Here is an 18,785-nt window from a genome sequence, read left to right as displayed (position 1 = left end):
GCACTTTAGGTACACTCCAAGTTTTAAAGCAGAAGTTGAAACTAAAGGTCCCTGCCAAATAAGAAACAGCATCCTGAGCTGCTAGACCTAGAAAAGGAGGAAACAGTGAGAAGTGAAACTATCATAGATATATGTAGCAATACCAGAATCTATGCCCTCTTTATACTATGTGTTTTGGCCCATTAATGAGATGTTATTTAATGAGTCATACCCAGCATTTTTTTAATGAAAAAATTAGAATGGAAAATAACAGATATACATATCATATATTAGGTGATTATGTAAAATATTACTCCTTACTGTGGACTATAGTGAAAAAGTTTAAAAGGTACTGCTCTGGAAAATACTGCCAAATAGAGGCTGCTAAAATTACAAATACCCAAAGATTTGCGAAGGTGCCAGCCAGTTCCAAATAAGAACTTAAAAAATAGCAAGTAGAATGAATGCACTGGGCAAGATCCGAAAATACACTTAACCTTAATTTTACTTGTATTCATACAAATTGTGTTCTTCCTTCTGTAGTCTCCCACTGGTAGATTCCATCAGGAAGAGCCCTAAAGGTGGCTTTAAAGCTGCCATTTTGAGCAGGCCTGGGTATGGTTCCTAATATCTGATAAACAATTCTCTTTACTTTCTGAGAAGTACCATGCTCTTAGAATAGTAAGCCCAGCATTAGCCAGTGTCAAACACACACCTGCCAACCGCTGACTGGTTCTCCATTTACAAAAGGTGAAACACATCATTTGCTAGAGGGTTCAACCCTAAAAACAACTTTGTTAAATAAGCGTTCTTGAAATCAGGAAATTAATATTTTTGGAGGACTGCATGGGAGTTCCTTAGTAAGGTTATTTTTATAATCTAACAACTGTCTCCAAAGAGATAGTTATTTCCCAGAAGAATCAAGAAAAGAACAGTCAAGTACATCTATTTTTGAGAAGAAATGTTACTGGACAATAATGTATCCTGTGGGGACTATAAACATGTAAGACCAGGGCTGGGCACGGTGGCTCACACCTGTAATACCAGCACTTTGGAAGGCTGAGGTGGGCGGATCATAGGAGGTCAGGAGTTCAAGACCAGCTTGGCCAACATGATGAAACCCCGTCTCTACTAAAAATACAAAAATTAGCCGGGCATCATGGTGGGCACCTGTAGTCCCAGCTACTCAGGAGGCTGAGGTAGGAGAATCACTTGAACCCGGGAGACTGAGGCTGCAGTGAGCCGAGATTGCACCACTGTACTCCAGCCTGGGTGACACAAGACTCGGTGTCAAAAAAAAAAAATAAGATCTTTGTTATACCAAAATCCTCTCTACCTTGATTCATGGAGTTTGAAGCTAATCTAGAAATTATATTAATATGAATGTTCCATTTCCTGGATTATCATCAACACTGCTTCTTAAAAACCACGGAATTACATTTATCATGTTTTTCTTTCATTAAAAGTGTCCTCCTCCAGCAAAAGTAATGTCAGGTTCCCTTCTCTAACCATGGCACTCAGGACAATTCAATTGAAATTATCAAGCCTTGCAGTAAAGGAGTCAAAGTCTAATAATGTCCCTTGACCCTGGTATATATCTTCTTCTACATGTATTAGATGAGAGGTCACAGGCACTTCACAGGAGTATGTAAGGTGGTTCACCGAAGAATTATGACATAACACTGAACTCCCTGCAGAAGTCATTTTTGTTTAAGCTGCTTGGGAGACAACACATAATGAAATGACAAGAGAACATTTTATTAGGTTGGTGAAAAAGAAACTATGGTTTTTACCATTATATAAAGCAGCTGTCAGATGCAAAATGGCAAAGTACAGACTGAATGCTACAATAAGGAGACAGCAGTCACCAGGATGAGGAGAGGATAGATCACAGGAAGATTCTCGGACCTGGCTTTTGGCCTGGCTTTAAATAATAGGAATTTTAAATTTCAGATCAGATATACATTAGGAACACCTGTATAGAAGAAGAATGTTATAATCCCATATTCCCTTTCCAAAATCTAGTTGTCTGTCTTGCAATCAAGTGATTAGGTCCTGCTCTTTCTAATTCAGTTTTAACAAATGAAATCTCACCTTAGGCTTTGGAAATCATCTTCAATTAGCAGCTCAAGTAACAAAAGGAACTCTGGACAGCTAAAATGAATAAATTTTAGAGATAAAGCTAGAGAGACAGGAAAACTTTTACTACAATCTAATCATCTTCTGTATTTAATGGTGATAAAATTATACTTGAAGTCTATTTTGTACAAGCACTTTTTGAGACACCTGGACCTTGAAAGTTTAATATACATCCTGTAAATAGAATCACAGGTCTTTCATGCCATTTGATGATGGGAAAAGAATTCACGTTAACTTTTTAGCATTTGAATTCGAATTTCAGAAGATAAAGACCATAGCTAAAAAGGCTTTAGAATTATCTTTTTCTCTTTTGTGTTCAAAAGGAAATAAATCAATGACTATGCCTCAGTTGCTCTACCTGCAAAATAAGGATTATAATAGTTCAAATTATTGTGTAAAGGATAAAATAGCATGCATTTTTAAGTTACTTAGCATAGTGCCTGATACTAAAAATGTGTTTTAAGTGACAGCCATTGTTATATTCACACATGAAAAACCAGAGCAAAGCAAGGAATGTGGATGAGTGTGTTAAGTAGCATAAAGATTAAGACAATGTGAGACCAGAGTTGCCACAGGTAAGAGCAGAATTTTGCAGAGGCAAAGGAGATCAACACTATCAAATATGGTGACGGGAGATGGGCCGGAATGTGAGAATGTTACAGCAACTCCAGCAGTAGCCACACTGGAAAGGGTAGAAAACTACCAAGAGAATTTCAATGGGCAGCCAAGCTCAACCTCAGAAAAGAATGAAAAAAAGACTAGAAGGAATTATCCCCATGTGAGTACCTGTATCCCCCTTCAGCCCCTTTTCCTATTTTCAAAGCATCTTCTATAGTGTTTTTAAAGCTCAGTTTGAAAGAGCCTGTGGCATGTTTAAAGACAGAAAAAGGTGAAGAACAGATATTACCATTTCCTAGGAATTTCCTCTTCCTTCAACTACCAGGGTTATTAACTTGGCCCTGGTTATAACCATAACCATAACCATAACCATAACCATAACCATAACCATAACCATAACCACTCCATAATCCTAAGGAGACCAAACCCAGTTTTCTCCCTAGCAAGGTTGCCCGATTTCACTGGGTGCTGCTTTCTACCACATGCTGTTTGGCTGGCTGGCATACCATGAATCTGACCAACACTTAGAAAGCAGTCACTACCAAGATTAGAAGAAAAAAGTTCATTTCCATAAAAGAATAAACTTTCAGTAGTGCTTGACTCAAAATGTGACATTGTATTTTCAGTGAGATAGATGTGGGGTACTTGGTATTTATCTCATAATGCCGTTTAATGACACATTTCAGTCATCACAGCTGAAAGCGATGCTGCATCCTGTACCAATTTGAGATTAACTACTACTCTTGGACAAATGTATTAAAAACATGCCACCCTACTTTCAGCAACAGCTTTCTGAGCCATACAGGATAAGGTGCTTTTGGATTTCTTTCCAGAGGTGTGAATAATGCTAAATTCAAGTCCATCCAGCTATAAAAATTTTAAGATGAGCACTTCATGTTGAGGAAGAAAGTTTTAAAATTCAAAAAGCATGACTGCACCAGGCCATATACCAGTCTGTTAAAATGGGAGAAATAAATGAATAATACATGAAAGAAGTATTTCCAGTTACTTTCACTGGATTCTGTTTTTAGGGAGAGAAATCAAATTAAAAATGAACATGTTGCAATGCACATTCAATCTCTTCTATTCCTGCTACTCTTGATAATATTCCATTTATTTGATTAAAATAGCTATGTCTTTCTCTCAAAATATAAATATATTTTAGTATTTATGTATAAATGCACATAGTCAACATTTGGTATCTGTGGGGACTATGCAAGTATGTTTTGGTTTAGGATGTTCTGAGAAAATGAATTAGTGAGTTTATTTTTCCCCTAAGCCTGAGCTGTTACGATATTTTGGTTTCTACTATTACTAAATGTCTTCTCTAAGCAAGGTAATATCCTTTGGCCTATTCGGATATGTCTTCTCTACGCAAGGTAATATCCTTTGGCCTATTCGGATTAAGTTTATTTCTCTGGGTTTGTACAACCAATAGGAGGGAAACCTCTACTTCTCTTGTGCATCCCAGAGGGCAGGAGTGAGCCCATCAACCAGACAGGAGCAGACTGCTTCACATGGATAAAAAACATGGGTGAGCAGAGAGAGAGAGAAGGGAAGCACATTTAAGATGGGACAGCAAATCACAATACTCCACCTGCTATAAGAAGAAGTCTTGATAATGAGATGGGACTGATGAACAGCTGGCATGTCTTTCTGGTTGATCATGTTCTAACAACAGTCTGAGACACTGACTTTCACTACATGGGAGCCTTGGTGGAGACTCAGAGTAGTTACTGACATCAAATTGGCTACCAAGTGCATCTATTCCAGTGAGAATACACCTTTGGGAGATTGGAGGGTAGAGAAAATTGATGCCACTTCTTTTTCGGTTCACTGAATGCAAAGCACAGGCCTATTTTCCTTTTTTTGAATATCTTAATGAGTACGCAAACTTTTTCTACAAAGGGCTAGATAGTAAATATTTTAGGCTTTGCGGGCCATAGTCTCCTGCAACTGCTCACCTTTGCTGCCATATCACGACAGTGGCAATAAAGAATGTTATAAACAGATGTGGATAACTGTGTCCTAATAAAACTATATCTTACAAAAACAGGCAACAGGAGAATTTGACCTGCATGGCTTTTTTTTTTTTTTTTTTTTTTTTTTTTTTGAGACAGAGTCTTGTTCTGTCGCCCAGCCTGGAGTGCACTGGCACGATCTCCACTCACTGCAGCCTCCACCTCCCAGGTTCAAGCAAATTATCATTCTCAGCCTCCCAAGAAGCTGGGATTACAGGGATGTACCACCACGCCCCACAGATTTTTGTATTTTTAGTTTTGCCATGTTGGCCAGGCTGGTCTCAAACTCCTGGCCTCAAGCACCCCACCTGCCTCAGCCTCCCAAAGTGCTGGGATTGCAGGTATGAACCACTGGGGCCATAGTTTCTACACCAAAACTAAAGGTCTGTGTGGGTGTGTTAAACAAGATTAAATTAAACTGTTTCCCTAACTTGTAATACCTCTAGCTGATGCATGGACCATCCAACCATCCAGACCCGCTCCATGTAGAAAGATGCTTACAAAATATAATGCAATACTATTATGCAACCACACGGATGATTATGAAACAGGAACATTAATTAAAACGTACCAATTCATAGCTTCTTAAAATTAATCTAATAATGCTTAAATGTAAAATTTGTCATGTCTTTTCTAGCAGACATACATTTTCTACACAATCACCTATTTGGCTGGGGCCTCCAAGGAAAATGTTTTGTAAGACGCACATACCATGCTGTTTCATAGTATGCTTGTAAGATGCAGACTTGATGAAAAACAGCAAATGGTCCAGGCATTATATGGTATTTTATTTATGACCATAAGATGACACCAAGTTGTTATTTGTCAACTAAAGGGCATTTTGGTATACTTATCACAGAGAAAACTTTAATAGAAAATTCTTTAATGTAGTTGAGAAGATTAATAATTTTTTAGAAAAACTGTATTAAAAGGCACATTTAGTTCAAAAGCTAGAAATCCAGAGCCCAAAAATGAATCTCTGGAACTTGTATATACAACAATTTGCTCAATTTCTGGCACTGAGTGCTCATAACATGAGATGTGGTTTCTACTCAAAAGGGTTACTAAGTAGAGCAATGCAATTATTGCTTAAGAAATAATGGTGCTGGGGCACCCTTGGGTTAAATATGAAAAGAAGTTGTCAGGCCTAAAAGCCAGAAGCCACCACAGAAATGTGGGCCTTTGTCAGTCTATCTGTCAGTTTGGTCGGATTTGATTACAACAGGATAGGAATAGCAAAGTCAGATACGTCCAGTGGCCTGCACATGAAACACCTGGAGCAGCTGTGCAAGTACAGGCTGTTACTACAGCATGCATGCTCAAGTGTACATAACACCAGCAGATTTACATTAGAAAAGGATTTCTAAGGATAAAAACTAATGGCTCAAATAATTGTTTTCACTTTTCTCCCCAAACTTTGACACTTGATTTTGAATGAAAGAGAGTATACCGAATTTCTGTTTGGATTTATCAACAAAGTATTTTGAACTTAAATTTTTAATGCTTTCTAAAAAATAAAATCCCACAATTTTATATGTAAACTTATTGCCATATTTAAAGAGTGTTTAACAAGAAATTAGGCTCACACTTATTATCCCAGCACTTTGGGAGGCCAAAGCATGCAGACTGTTTGAGCCCAGACCAGCCTGGGCAACATGGCAAAACCCAGTCTCTACAAAAAATACACAAAATTAGCTAGGCATGGTGGCAGGCACCTAGTCCCAGCTACTCGAGAGGCTGAAACAGGAGGATCACTTATGTCCAAGCTGCAGTGGGCCATGATCACACCACAGAGCGACACTGTGTCTCAAACAAAAGACGAGTACAAGAAACTGTACTACACACACACACACACACACCCAACACTACAGAAGTATGGAAAGGCTATCCTCACTGACATTTCACTGGGCTTTGAAGTAGAGGTAAAAGTTCTGATTCTCAGACTTACGACAGAGAAAAAAGGATTTCAACTTGAAATAACACTGTCCAAAATGATCTGGAAGTGGACTGTACTGGAGCACTGTGTGGGATATGAGACTAGAAAGGCCAAAAGAATTGTGAGTAAAATTTTCAAAAATAAACAGGCTGAGCGTGGTAGCTCACGCCTTTAATCCTAGCACTGTGGGAGGCTGATGCGTGTGGATCACCTGAGGTCAAGAGTTCGAGACCAGCCTGAACAACATGGTGAAATCCTGTCTCTACTAAAAATGCAAAAATTAGCTGGGTGTGGTGGCACATGCCTATAATCCCAGCTACTCAGGAGGCTGAGGCAAGAGAATAACTTGAACCCAGGAGGCAGAGGTTACAGTAAGCTGAGATCACGCCACTGCACTCCATCCTGGGTGACAGAGCAAGACTCCATCTCAAAAAAACAAACAAAAAACCAACATTGTTTTCACTCTTCTGCCATAATTACTCATTTAGAATAAGCAGCTGTTTTCTAATGGTAATGTCATTTACTCATTGGAGTTTCCTCATGTGGCATACCTTAAGCTATATGGTTCTTCGACACACACATAAACACACACTCTCACTTCTTAGAAAGTGTCTTACTGCGAGTATCACCAAAAGTGCTACCAATAATTCAGATTAGTGTTGTAACCTTAATAAAAGTCAGTAACCTTAATAAAAGATTCACTATTAACATTCTGTAACAAAGGAGATTGAAATATTTTTATCTTGTCCTTGAATTTTGAATTTATACAACTCTTGACTGATTAATAACTAAAGGGAAATTTTAAAAGAAAATCTTATTCTGTCAAAGCTGAGTCGACTTTCACTTATTGTTTAACACACACAAAAATGGATGCTTTCTACTAGCTTATAATTAGCCATTGATTTAATTGATTCTGTGCTTTAGTAACTTGGCATCTAACACATCCACTGGGAAATTCCAAGCACATCACAAGCTTTACATTTCAAACGGACCTGTGTCCCACTAAACCCTGCTTAGCTTAGGTTCTTCTGCCACTAGCTCTATTATTCAAGCCAAAGGCCACACACTAGTTATCTTTTCCATTTTCCTTTTCTCCTGTCCAGTCATGTCAGTGCTATCTCTCAGAAGATACAAATTCGAGGCTGGGCACAGTGGTTCAACACCTAATCCCAGCATTTTGGGAAGCCAAGGCTGATGGACTGCCTGAGCTTAGGAGTTCAAGACCAGCCTGGATAACAAGGTGAAACCCTGCCTCTACCAAAAATACAAAAAATTAGCCAGACATGGTGGTGTATACCTGTAATCCCAGCTACTCAGGAGGCTGAGGTGGGAGGACCACTTGATTCTGGGAGGTGGAGGTTGCAGTGAGCCGAGATCACACCACTGTACTCCAACCAGGGGGACAGAGTGAGACCCCTATCTCCAAAAAAAAAAAAAAAGGAAGACAATTCAAATTCCATGCCTTTCTCTCCATACTGACTGCCACAGCTCAATCATCCCTTTACTTCTTAAGCTTCCTCAATTTTCTAATTGGTTTCCCTATTTCAGTCTTTACAATTGACCCTCTGCGCTTCCATCACCATGATGCAAAAATCCAAACTCACGTCAAACTCTTGAAATGCCCTGGCATGCTACCAGACAAGTCAAATATCTCTGTTTTCACCATTAGGTTCCTGCCTCTCTCTCCAACCCTTCACACTGTACCTCTTTCCTTAACAGTGTCAAGCTCCTTGTGGTTTTCACGGCTTCCTCCTAGCCCCTACCACTACCTCTGCAGAGGCTTTGCTATTTGGTTGCAATGTTCTACTGCTTCTCAGCTGGAGTTTCCCAACTTAAAATTTGACTCAGATGTCACTAGTTCTAGGAAATTTCTATGACAAATTTTTTTGAGGATCCCATGAAGTTATTTCTCTCCTTCAGCTACTGTAGCATTCTGGACAGCATTTATTACCATACTGGATATATTTCACACTGGTCTCCAGAACTGACTGAAAACTTCCTGAAGGCATGATACTATTACTTCTTTCTAAATCTAAACCTACAATGTTATGGACAATTTTATCTACATTAATACTAGGGACTGGTTAACCATTATTCGTTATAAACAATAACCAACTCTTAACAACCAAAACCCAAAATAACGTCGTCAAATAAGAGTTGATAGTTCAAGTGCTAACTCAAGGCAGCTCAACCATCAGGGTGATCTTTCCATCCAGTCATATACTAGTTAGGGTGAGTATTTATCTGTACCACAAATCAGCTGCTGTTTGGATTGCAGGAGCTCAGTCTTAAAAAGTGCTTCAAAGGTTTTCAAATGCCAATGTCAAGGAAACATCTGGTGAAATGTGCGCTGGACTCATTTTAATCTATGTGTATTTTTAAAGTAAATGTGCAAAGATCGCTATTTACTTTCTTAAAATAGCTTATTAGCAGTTATATCCCCTGCTATGTGTTCATGGGCTCCCATAGAGCAGGAATGCCATCCTCATTCTATTTCTAGCACACTCCAGGTACTAAATAAATATTTAATGAAAAGATAAACCAGTTCATCATCTAACTTCATGGGTGAGAGTCATATATGGAAGTAAAATTGTACATGAATTGCCAAGTGACAGAGGCAGAAAGCAAGGTAAAATTAAAGTTTCTAAATACCATGTTTATTGTTTGCCTCCAATTCATTTCAGTGAGAAACTATTTTTAAGTGTGACCAATACATTCTTTACTTATGTAGTATATCAAAAAGACCAAAACTTAAGTGATTTCAAAAAGACTACCAATGTAAAAGACATACCCTACACATGGGTATGACAGGTAAACAATGTGTCTTATTCTTGTGAGGGCAGTTATTCCTATATAAATAAAGCCTGTATCCTGAAAGGGGAGGTTCTTTGGGTTGCATGGTTTCACTTTTCTTTCATCTCTGGGTCATGCAATGTCCGGCACAAATGTGACCGAATATGTTCAGCCTTGTTCTGTGTGGCCAGTTTTGATCATTTCAGAATGGCCTACCTAATCAGTCAATTACTTTAAGTTCTTCCATGATGTTTAGCCATTATGGGACCAAATAACTTCATAGCGTAGTCTAACAGGGAAAAACATCAAATAAGGTAGTACTGCTCGGGACTCTAGCAAGTCCTAGGATTAGGAAATGGGGTAAATATTTAAAATTTAGGTACCAGCACATTTCAATCATCCATGTCAACTTGGATTAATATATTATGGAAAACTGCAATCTGGATAGTACTGTACTTCAGTTTCTTTTTAAATCATACAGATTCTGTGTACTTTGAATTCTCTAGCATCCATATGGATAGTCTTAACTTCAGTTATCTTCAGCATCCATATGGATAATTTTAATGCTAATAGTCCCCCCACTGGGATGTCATTAACTTAAGAAATCATTTTTATTTGTATAGTTCAAAAAACAATGTATAGGCACATTTATTTCATTCAAGTCATAATCTGAACCTAAAATGCAAAGCAAAAGATTAACGTGCATTTAATATGTATTTCAAGTCTTTGTAACAGAGAAGAAAAATCATTACAAAATTTAGGTATGAGGAATCAAGTCACTAATGGTAGAGTTGATTAGACAATGGTTTCCATGTTCCATCTAACGACATGGAACAATGTACATGTGACAATTTAGCCTTAAAGGGTTAAGTAGAATAAACTGTAGGCAGCCCCTTAAACTAAACTGTCTCAGTATCAAGGACTCAAAGAATAGGTATTTTCCCTGTCAATGATAATATTGCAGTGCTAACACTTGCAGTTTAATATTGGATAAAAGCTAAAGAGTGACTTATCCTGACAGATTATAAAATACAAAATGTATTAGCTTCAAGAAGGATTAAACCTGTAAGAACTGGGACCCACTTCTGTTTACAGATAGAAATATTCAACAGAGGAATAAATTTCTAATTTTAAATTTCTGGCCCACATACTCAAAACAAATGACCTATACCTCATCCAGCTTTTATGAAAACTGATGGCATTACACACAAAACCCATCTATTTCCCTAGCATGTCCAATGAAACAAAAAAAAAAGGTACAGAACACATGATGGAAGTAGAAGGAACAGACTCAGATTTGTGCTAAAATCTAGGCCAAAGAACCTTCCGATGCACACAGAGTAAGGCCAGCAAAAAATCTTCCACATATATTCTGGTTCATATACCATGTGTTTGGGTTTGGGGACTTTTTGTTCTTTAAGTACAGTAGCCTATACTTCCTAAGAAATATGATTAGAAACATACATAACAGTAAAAATAATAAAATACAATTACTTAGCTGAGGTATCTGGATTTATATTTAGAGGATGACAAAATATTTGACAATGTATATAGTTATATTTAACTCAAAAAGGAAGACATGTTAATATAATTTATTATAAACTTCAACCCAATCAGTCTTAAATGTTTTTGACTCTATGACTAAGTGTTAATTACAGACACTGTTACCCTAGAATGCCACTTGATAGCCCTGCATTAATTCTGCTATACCAAAGACATACCTTTAAAAAAAAATAAAATAAAAGTAACCATTTACACTTACTATGAAAAACAAAAAATTTACTTCAAATTTGTAGTATAGGCTTTTCAATCACAAAAAGAAAGAAAAGAACAGTGATCTGACAGTGGTCACATCCTGTGCAAAAAAACTTGATACAAAAATGGTAGCACATGGTATCTGAGACAGGAAAAAGGAAATACAGTAGCTGAAATATGGCACTCCTGGGAATTAACTTCTAAACCAAATAGAATGCCTCTGAAATGATTAAATTTATTTGTGTATTAGTAAGAAAGCCCCACCACCATAAATAGTACAATATTTAAAAATAAAAAAAAATATATCTATCTAAGATAGATAGTGTATTTATACTGTTAGACTTCTTTAAGTGCAGAAGGTGGTTCAGGTTTTGACTTTTTTATAATTAAGTAACTGACCATATGCTTTATAAAGTTTCACTCAATCACAAAAGCCAATTTAAATCAAGGAATATGATATCAAAGTTGCATAATTTCATTTGGGACTGCCAGCAGGTTAAAGTCTCAAATCAAGTCTTTAACATTAATGTTCATTTTTAGTCAATGAATAGTTAAAAAGTTCTCAAATCTTCATATCCTCTTGAACTTGCCCTTCTAAATGATCCTCAGACTGCCATTCCTAGTTTGCAAATAAAATAATGCAATATGCATCATACTTCAAGAAAAGATGATGATGTCGAACTAACATGCTTCTGGATCTTTTCCCTGCTCCTTTCAACCTTCTTTATAATTTCTGCCACTATGCACACTGATGAGGTGAGACCCAAAAGAAACAACAGATCTGCAAGAGAAAATAAGTTGGGTTTTACATTTCTTTGAAATTTACAATTGCAAAGCTTAATATCTTACATTTTTCAAACATTTTACCACAGCTTTTTTTTTTTAAAAGAGTCTTGCTCTGTTGCCCAGGATGGAGTACAGTGGTATGATCTCAGCTCACTGCAACCTCTGTCTCCCGGTTTAAGCGTTTCTCATGCCTAAGCCTCCCAAGTGGCTGGGATTACAGGCATATACCACCATGCCTGGCTAATTTTTGTATTTTTAGTAGAGATAGAGTTTCACCATTTTGGACAGGCTGGTCTCAAACTCCTGACCTCAAGTGATCTGCCTGCCTCTGCCTCACAAAGCACTGGGATGACAAACGTGAGCCATGGTGCCTGGCCACCATAGCTTTTAAATACATTATTTCACAACTATTCCATAAGGCAGGCACAATCACTCTCAGTTAAAAATAAAAAAGGCAAACTCAAAGGTATTAAATGATTTATCCGAAGTCATATCACTGGGAAAGGCAGCAGCCAGAATTAGAACCCAAGTCCTCTGACTATTTTCCCTGAAACCTTATGTGGCTTGCCTTTAACAGTAACACCAAAAAAAGGAATTTTTTTATTTCATAGATCACACAGTGCTTTAAAAAAGTACTGTCTCAGCAGTAGTAGACAATTTGAATGAAAATGCCTATGTGAAGATTAGAAATTTGACGTTAATATGTTCTATTTCAAAGCACAGAAGACTCTCTACAATAGTATCCACTCGATTCTTATTTACTGCTTGAAAAACTGCAGATGTTTCCTTAAAACGCCATTTTTTTAAAAAGGGGAAGCAATGTGAATATGGAATTTAAATACTGAAATTCAACTAGTTCAATTTTAAGGTAAATTTTAACTTATAGAAAACAATGCAGGGACACTGTAAAACTCATTTTCATAAATAAGAACTCAAGGACAGCATTACTGTCAAATACATTATTCCTCATAATTACATAGGAAAACTAGTTTTTAAATGCACTGTATCATACAATTAATAAATGATAATGCAAGAATAATGTGTAATTTCCACATAGTCTTTATAAAACATTCTGCTATTCAGGTCAGACTGACATTTTGTGATACTAGGCTGTACAAACAAGAAACAATAATTAAATTATTAGTTTAACTACTGAAAATTCTAACTTTAAAAAAGAGACTAACTTGGTTTTCAGGGAGATTAAGTAGTTTTTTCTTCATACAAGATGGCATAGTACCTTAAAAAGTTATAAACTGTAATTACTCTATACTAGGTTTTGATTTGCTATGTTTTAGAATCACAAAATATGATTTTTATAACAACTGATAATCTATAAAAAAGCAAAAACCAAAACCCTGGAGTTAGGAGAGTAACTCCCCTAAGCTTCTCCAAATGAAAAAAATAGACTCCTTTTTCAAATCGAGAGTTACTTTTCTTATTTTTCTATTTTAAAAGAATTTTAAAATTAGAACACATTAGAAAATATGATTTTTCTAAAATAGATAAATGAGAAAGATAACATTTTCTTTACCCAGTATGCTTAGGCTCTCAGTCTGAAAAACCTTCTGAAGTGGAGGAAAGTAAATAACTAGTAATTGTCCCATGATGGATCCAAGAACTGCATAGCAAAACATTTTATTACTGCAGAGTCCAATCTCAAACACAGACTTGGTCTGTTGGCAGAGCAGAGAGTTCAATTATTACTCCTTGGTCACAGAAATTACTTATTATTATATTCACTTCCAATTTTTAATAAGCAGTATCACTTTAATCACTGAATTCTACAATGTCAATACTGTGAAATCTCAAATTTTACTATTGTTTTGGAGTAATTCAGATGGAATAAGAGTAAATATTAAAGTAGCTTTTATTAAGGGCTTGCTTTAAAAAGTGGCACTATATAAATGAGACCACAGAAAGAAAAGAAATCTTCTTTTAACATCCCAAACATCAAGAAACTTTATTTGTATTTTGCTAAATCATTTCTAGCCATTCACTAAGGTGGATAATCTAAAATCCTTTCTTGGAGAATGGACCTAATTATGTGTGCACTGAAAAAGTAAAACCACTTTTCACAAAAAAATAAGTATTATACAGCTTCTTCAAAAACTAGTCAATTAGTGAGAATTCACTATACTTAGAAGTTCTAGCATGGCAAATGGTAATATAGTTAAGGATTCATAAAGTGCTTTAAAGCTGAAATGAATAGTCATGCCTCAAATGAAACTAGTTTTTAAGGACAATATGCTCTTAAAAAGCACCACAAAACTCTAGCCCATTATTTCCTATCAAAACACTTAGACCAAGAAGCAGCAGTCACACCTTATGATACAACAAGGGAAGTAAAGCAAATTAAAATGTCCTAAGCTTTGACACAATGACAGGAGTGATGGAAAAAAAATAGGCACAAAACTGCTCTTGCACTCCTAGCAATACTGTCTTCTAAAATGAGACTAGTAACATCTTAACAGAACCTATGAGGTTTGTTCTATGCTCAGATAATGTTAATGATCTATCTTATAGCTACATCCAGATAAACCCAGACGACAACACCTAGGAATTACTAATCCTTGTGTGTAGTAGTCAGACATAAAGCTTACCTCCTGCAAATGCCCCATCCTCATTGTGACCAACGGCACATGTTTATAAGAAGGCTGTGTCTGGGGCTGTAATCTGTGACTACAAAATTAAGCAAAGCTAAAAACCCATAATCCTTGCCTACTTATTAGAAAGTACTCTACTCAAGTGAGGCAATCAACTAAGAGCACCTAAACATACCTGGGATCTGGAACTTAGCGCATTGAACATGTCAAAAAACACAAAGCATGTGAAGGTCATAGTTGTGTCTCGAGGTGTAATCACATTGTCTCGCAGCTGTTAAGAGGTAATAACAAAATTACTTTTCAGTGGCTGAATTTAATGGACAAATAGGATGGCTTTTTAAAAAATACATTTTCTTTCGGTTAGGAAGAAACAGCTTTAGCACAACATATGAAACATAAAAGCTACCTAAATTTTCTATAAATCACCTAGTGAAAAGTTATAATCTACATAAAAAGTAAAAAAAAAAATCTTCTCATTAACTACGTATTAGATATTAAAATACTGTTATTTTAAAATAAAGTGGCTATATGATATACTCAGATTTTCTAACTTCTAAATTTTCATGAATTTTTATTACATCTGATACTTCTCTGTAGATTTAATTATTCTAATACATGAATCAATTAATTTTATTTATCCATACAGATAGAAATCAAACTCGTGTAAAATGTTTTTATCATATTCTTCACTAAAAGAGCTTCCTTAATGTCACAGACTTCTGAATAACACATCAAAATAACTAAGAATCCTATCATATATATAGAATTCATGTTAATATAGCAGCTAGTCCAGTGAATATACCTCACGCCAGAAGACAAACAAAGTCCCGCAAACAATGATTATTGATGAAACAAGTATTTTAAGTATCAAGTTTTTCGTTAAAATGCTGTCTTTCCAGTTGCGAGGAGGTTTACGAATGACATCTTTATCCACTGGTTCTACTCCAAGGCTTAAAAACAAACAGAAAAATAAATTACTTTCAAGTTTTTAGGTTTGGATTTGTTACTTCCACAACCTCACTAACCTCAAGGATCCAGCAAACTAAATGCTTTCTTATGGAAATGAAATGTTGAATCATAAAGAAAACCTTGGCTATGATTATGCAAAAATAACCACTGATTTTGTCACTTTCCTCTGCAACTCATTTGTTTGGCACAGTCTGATAGGGGATAATCAACTTTCAAAAAACTATCTAACTCATTTACATCTAAGTTTACTTATTTCAAAATATGGTGTGAAATACATAGCCCGCTAACCGAATTTTGAAATATCTTTCATATAAAGAGGTTTTGACTAGGATGATTTGTTGGAGTAGCCAAATGACATCTATCACTCAACTACCCCATTATTATTAATTTTTTTTTTTAAGAAAAAGAATAAAGAAGAGGAAGAAAGAGAAAGAGGAAGAGGCAGAGAGGATGGGGGTATTGCTTTCTTGCCCGGGCTAGAATGCAGTCTAAATATGGGTATGCCTATAATTGTCCTTAATAATGGAGACATAAAAGATAATGAGGGAAGAGAATAACAACAAGGAGCCAGCCAACATTTCGTTTAAACTTCTAAGTTGATACGATGTGGTACTGATAAGAGTGTATATTCTGTACATTTAAAGTGGAGAGTTCTATAAATGTTAATTACATTTACTTGTTCCAGATCTGAGTTCAAGTCCTGGATATCGTTGTTAATTTTCTGTCTCATTGATCTGTCTAATATTAATGTTGAAGTCTCCCACTATTATTATGTGGGAGTCTAAGTCTCTTTATAAGTCTTGTATGTCTGCATATTCCTGTATTGGGTGCGTATATATTTAGGATCTTTAGCTCTTCTTGTTGTTGCATTGATCCTTTTATCATTATATAATATCCTTCTTTGCTTCTTTTGTAAATTTTTTTAAAAAGTTAAGACTCAGGTCCTAATACTTTTCCAAAGTCTCTAAAACTGACAGCAGAACCTAGATAATAATACTGAACTCAGAAATTTCTCCATTATATCCAATTCTTAGAAGTAAAAAGCTTATTTCCTGAAGACAGAGACAGCACCTATTCCTGATCTATTCTCAACCTTAGGCTACGCATCTGACTGTGGAAAAGTCTCAGATCTATGCTGCATGCACACTCAAAAAGAATAAATGATATACACCCATCACACAATTTATAACAAAAATGTTAAAACATTTGCTGCAAAATTTTCCAACACTGTCCATAAATCAAGTTTTAAAACTTAATTATCAGAGTATCTGATAAAAAATTCATACCTCTGAGCTGGGGGGCCATCCATAATAATATTGATCCACAAAATCTGCATGGCATTGAGAGGATTAGGAAAGTTCATTAATGTAGCCAATGAGATTAAAGTTAATGCTGCTATGCTCCTGTTAAAAAACAGAGTCATGTAAAAATATCAGCATAGTAAATCTGTTGATTTTACGATACCACTTTTTTAGCATTTAAAAACCTCTTGTTATTACTGTGCTTTTAAAGTAAGACTCTATTGCAAGTAACTCATTCTTCATTCAGGTGGACATTTTAAATCTAAGAGTATTTCAACAATGGATTTTCAAGATGTTTTAAAAACAGCAACAAATGAAGAATTTTTAAATCTTCATGACCGTTTCAACAATATTTTTTTAACTGTTTTTTGACTACACAATACCCTTCTACTTTTGAAAAAAGATGCCAAGAAGAAACAATGAGATATGACTCATCCCTGACTTCATGAGCTATTAAATAAATCACAAACGTGTATATATTTTGATGATGATACAGACATCTAATTGTAACATTTAGAACCCATTTATCATGCCACTTTAAATTTCAGAATACAATAAATTTTCTTTTTGGAAAACTGACATATGACCAATGCTCATAAATATAAGGCAGAGAAATTTCTAGGCATTCTGCTAAAGTTTCACTTTTCATATAATTTATCTAGAAGACCCATGACGACAAATTTCTTGCAAACTTACGTGCTCAGCTGGAATCTAACAAAATTTTTAATGTTATTATAAATCCCTTTACCCTCTTCAATTGCAGACCTGAAATTTAAAAAAGATGAAGTCAGAAATTATTATCATATACAAATATATCTGTACTAAAACACTGTGGAGCTAATTCTGAAAATAAATTTCCGGCTGGGCACTGTGGCTTGTGCCTGTAATCCCAGCATTGGGTGGCTGAGGCAGGCAGAGTTCGAGACCAGCCTGGCCAATATGGCAAAACTCGTCTCTACTAAAAACACAAAAAGCAGCTAGGTGTGGTGGCGCATGCCTGTAATTCCAGCTACTAGGGAGGCTGAGACAAGAGAATTGCTTGAACCTGGGAGGCGGAGGTTGTGGTGAGCCGATATCACACCACTGCACTCCATCCTGGGCAACACAGTGAGACTCTGTCTCAAATAAATAAATAAATAAATTAAATTTCCAACTAACACAACACAAGTATCGATATGGAAATATTTATTTTAACAAATATTTATTTTAAAGTCAAGCCTAAGTTCTACCTGAACTAATTTGTGACAGTATTAAAATTCTTATTCTGAAGAAGATATTTCAACATTAAAATCACATGTTGTCTCTCCACACAAGAAAATATCCTTCACATTCATAATAAATAAAATGATGATGATTATTATTTTTTTTGGAGACAGGGTCTTGCTCTGCTACCCAGGCTAGAGTACAATGGCACAATCTTGGCTTACTACAGCCTCAACCTTCCAGGCTCCTGCAATCCTCCCACCTCAGCCTCCAGAGTAGTTGAGACCACAGGCACACATCACCATTCCTAGCTATTTTTTTTTATCGTTCATATAGATGGGTTTTCACACGTTGCCGAGGCCTGTCTCAAACACCTGGGCTCAACTGATTCACCCACCTTTGCCTCCCAAAGTGTTGGCATTGCAGGCGTGAGCTACCATGCCCAGCCATGATTATCTTCTTCACCTTCCTCTAAGCTCATTTTCTTAGAGGTACAAGATGTAGAGCAAAGGTTTAAAATAATGCATGTTAGGAATCAAGTGGCAATGAGGTATATAAGTTATAGAATTTAAGCTATGTGTTACTCCTACACGTCAAGTAGATCACATGTTGCAGAGGAATTAAATAAAGAACATGGTTTACAAGGATTCATATAAATTGTCTCATTCATTTAGCTGAATCT

General features: G+C 36.0%; 1 protein-coding gene across 11 annotated transcripts in view; it reads right to left on the bottom strand.

Annotated features, from left to right (window-relative positions):
• The window catches only part of ATP2C1 (ATPase secretory pathway Ca2+ transporting 1), a 165,584-nt gene that overhangs the window by 3,221 nt on the left and 143,578 nt on the right, over positions 1 to 18,785 (bottom strand). For 5 of the 11 annotated variants that reach the window (XM_010335812.2, XM_003925086.3, XM_010335815.3 and 2 more), the window contains 6 exons: positions 17,597 to 17,665; positions 16,886 to 17,002; positions 15,433 to 15,580; positions 14,806 to 14,901; positions 13,559 to 13,700; positions 11,898 to 12,022 (listed from right to left, as the gene is read on the bottom strand). In XM_010335812.2, the coding sequence (XP_010334114.1) occupies positions 11,898 to 12,022; positions 13,559 to 13,700; positions 14,806 to 14,901; positions 15,433 to 15,580; positions 16,886 to 17,002; positions 17,597 to 17,665 (697 nt within the window). Of the gene's footprint in view, positions 1 to 2,073; positions 2,134 to 11,897; positions 12,023 to 13,558; positions 13,701 to 14,805; positions 14,902 to 15,432; positions 15,581 to 16,885; positions 17,003 to 17,596; positions 17,666 to 18,785 lie in introns of all 11 variants that reach the window. The other 6 variants (XM_003925085.4, XM_010335816.3, XM_039480350.2 and 3 more) reach the window with 3 other exon arrangements.

This window comes from Saimiri boliviensis, chromosome 9 (assembly GCF_048565385.1).
Source record: "Saimiri boliviensis isolate mSaiBol1 chromosome 9, mSaiBol1.pri, whole genome shotgun sequence".
NCBI classification, from domain to species: Eukaryota; Metazoa; Chordata; class Mammalia; order Primates; family Cebidae; genus Saimiri; species Saimiri boliviensis.
The sequence above is the reverse complement of the archived record's forward strand: the minus strand, read 5'-3'. Positions and strand labels throughout refer to the sequence as shown.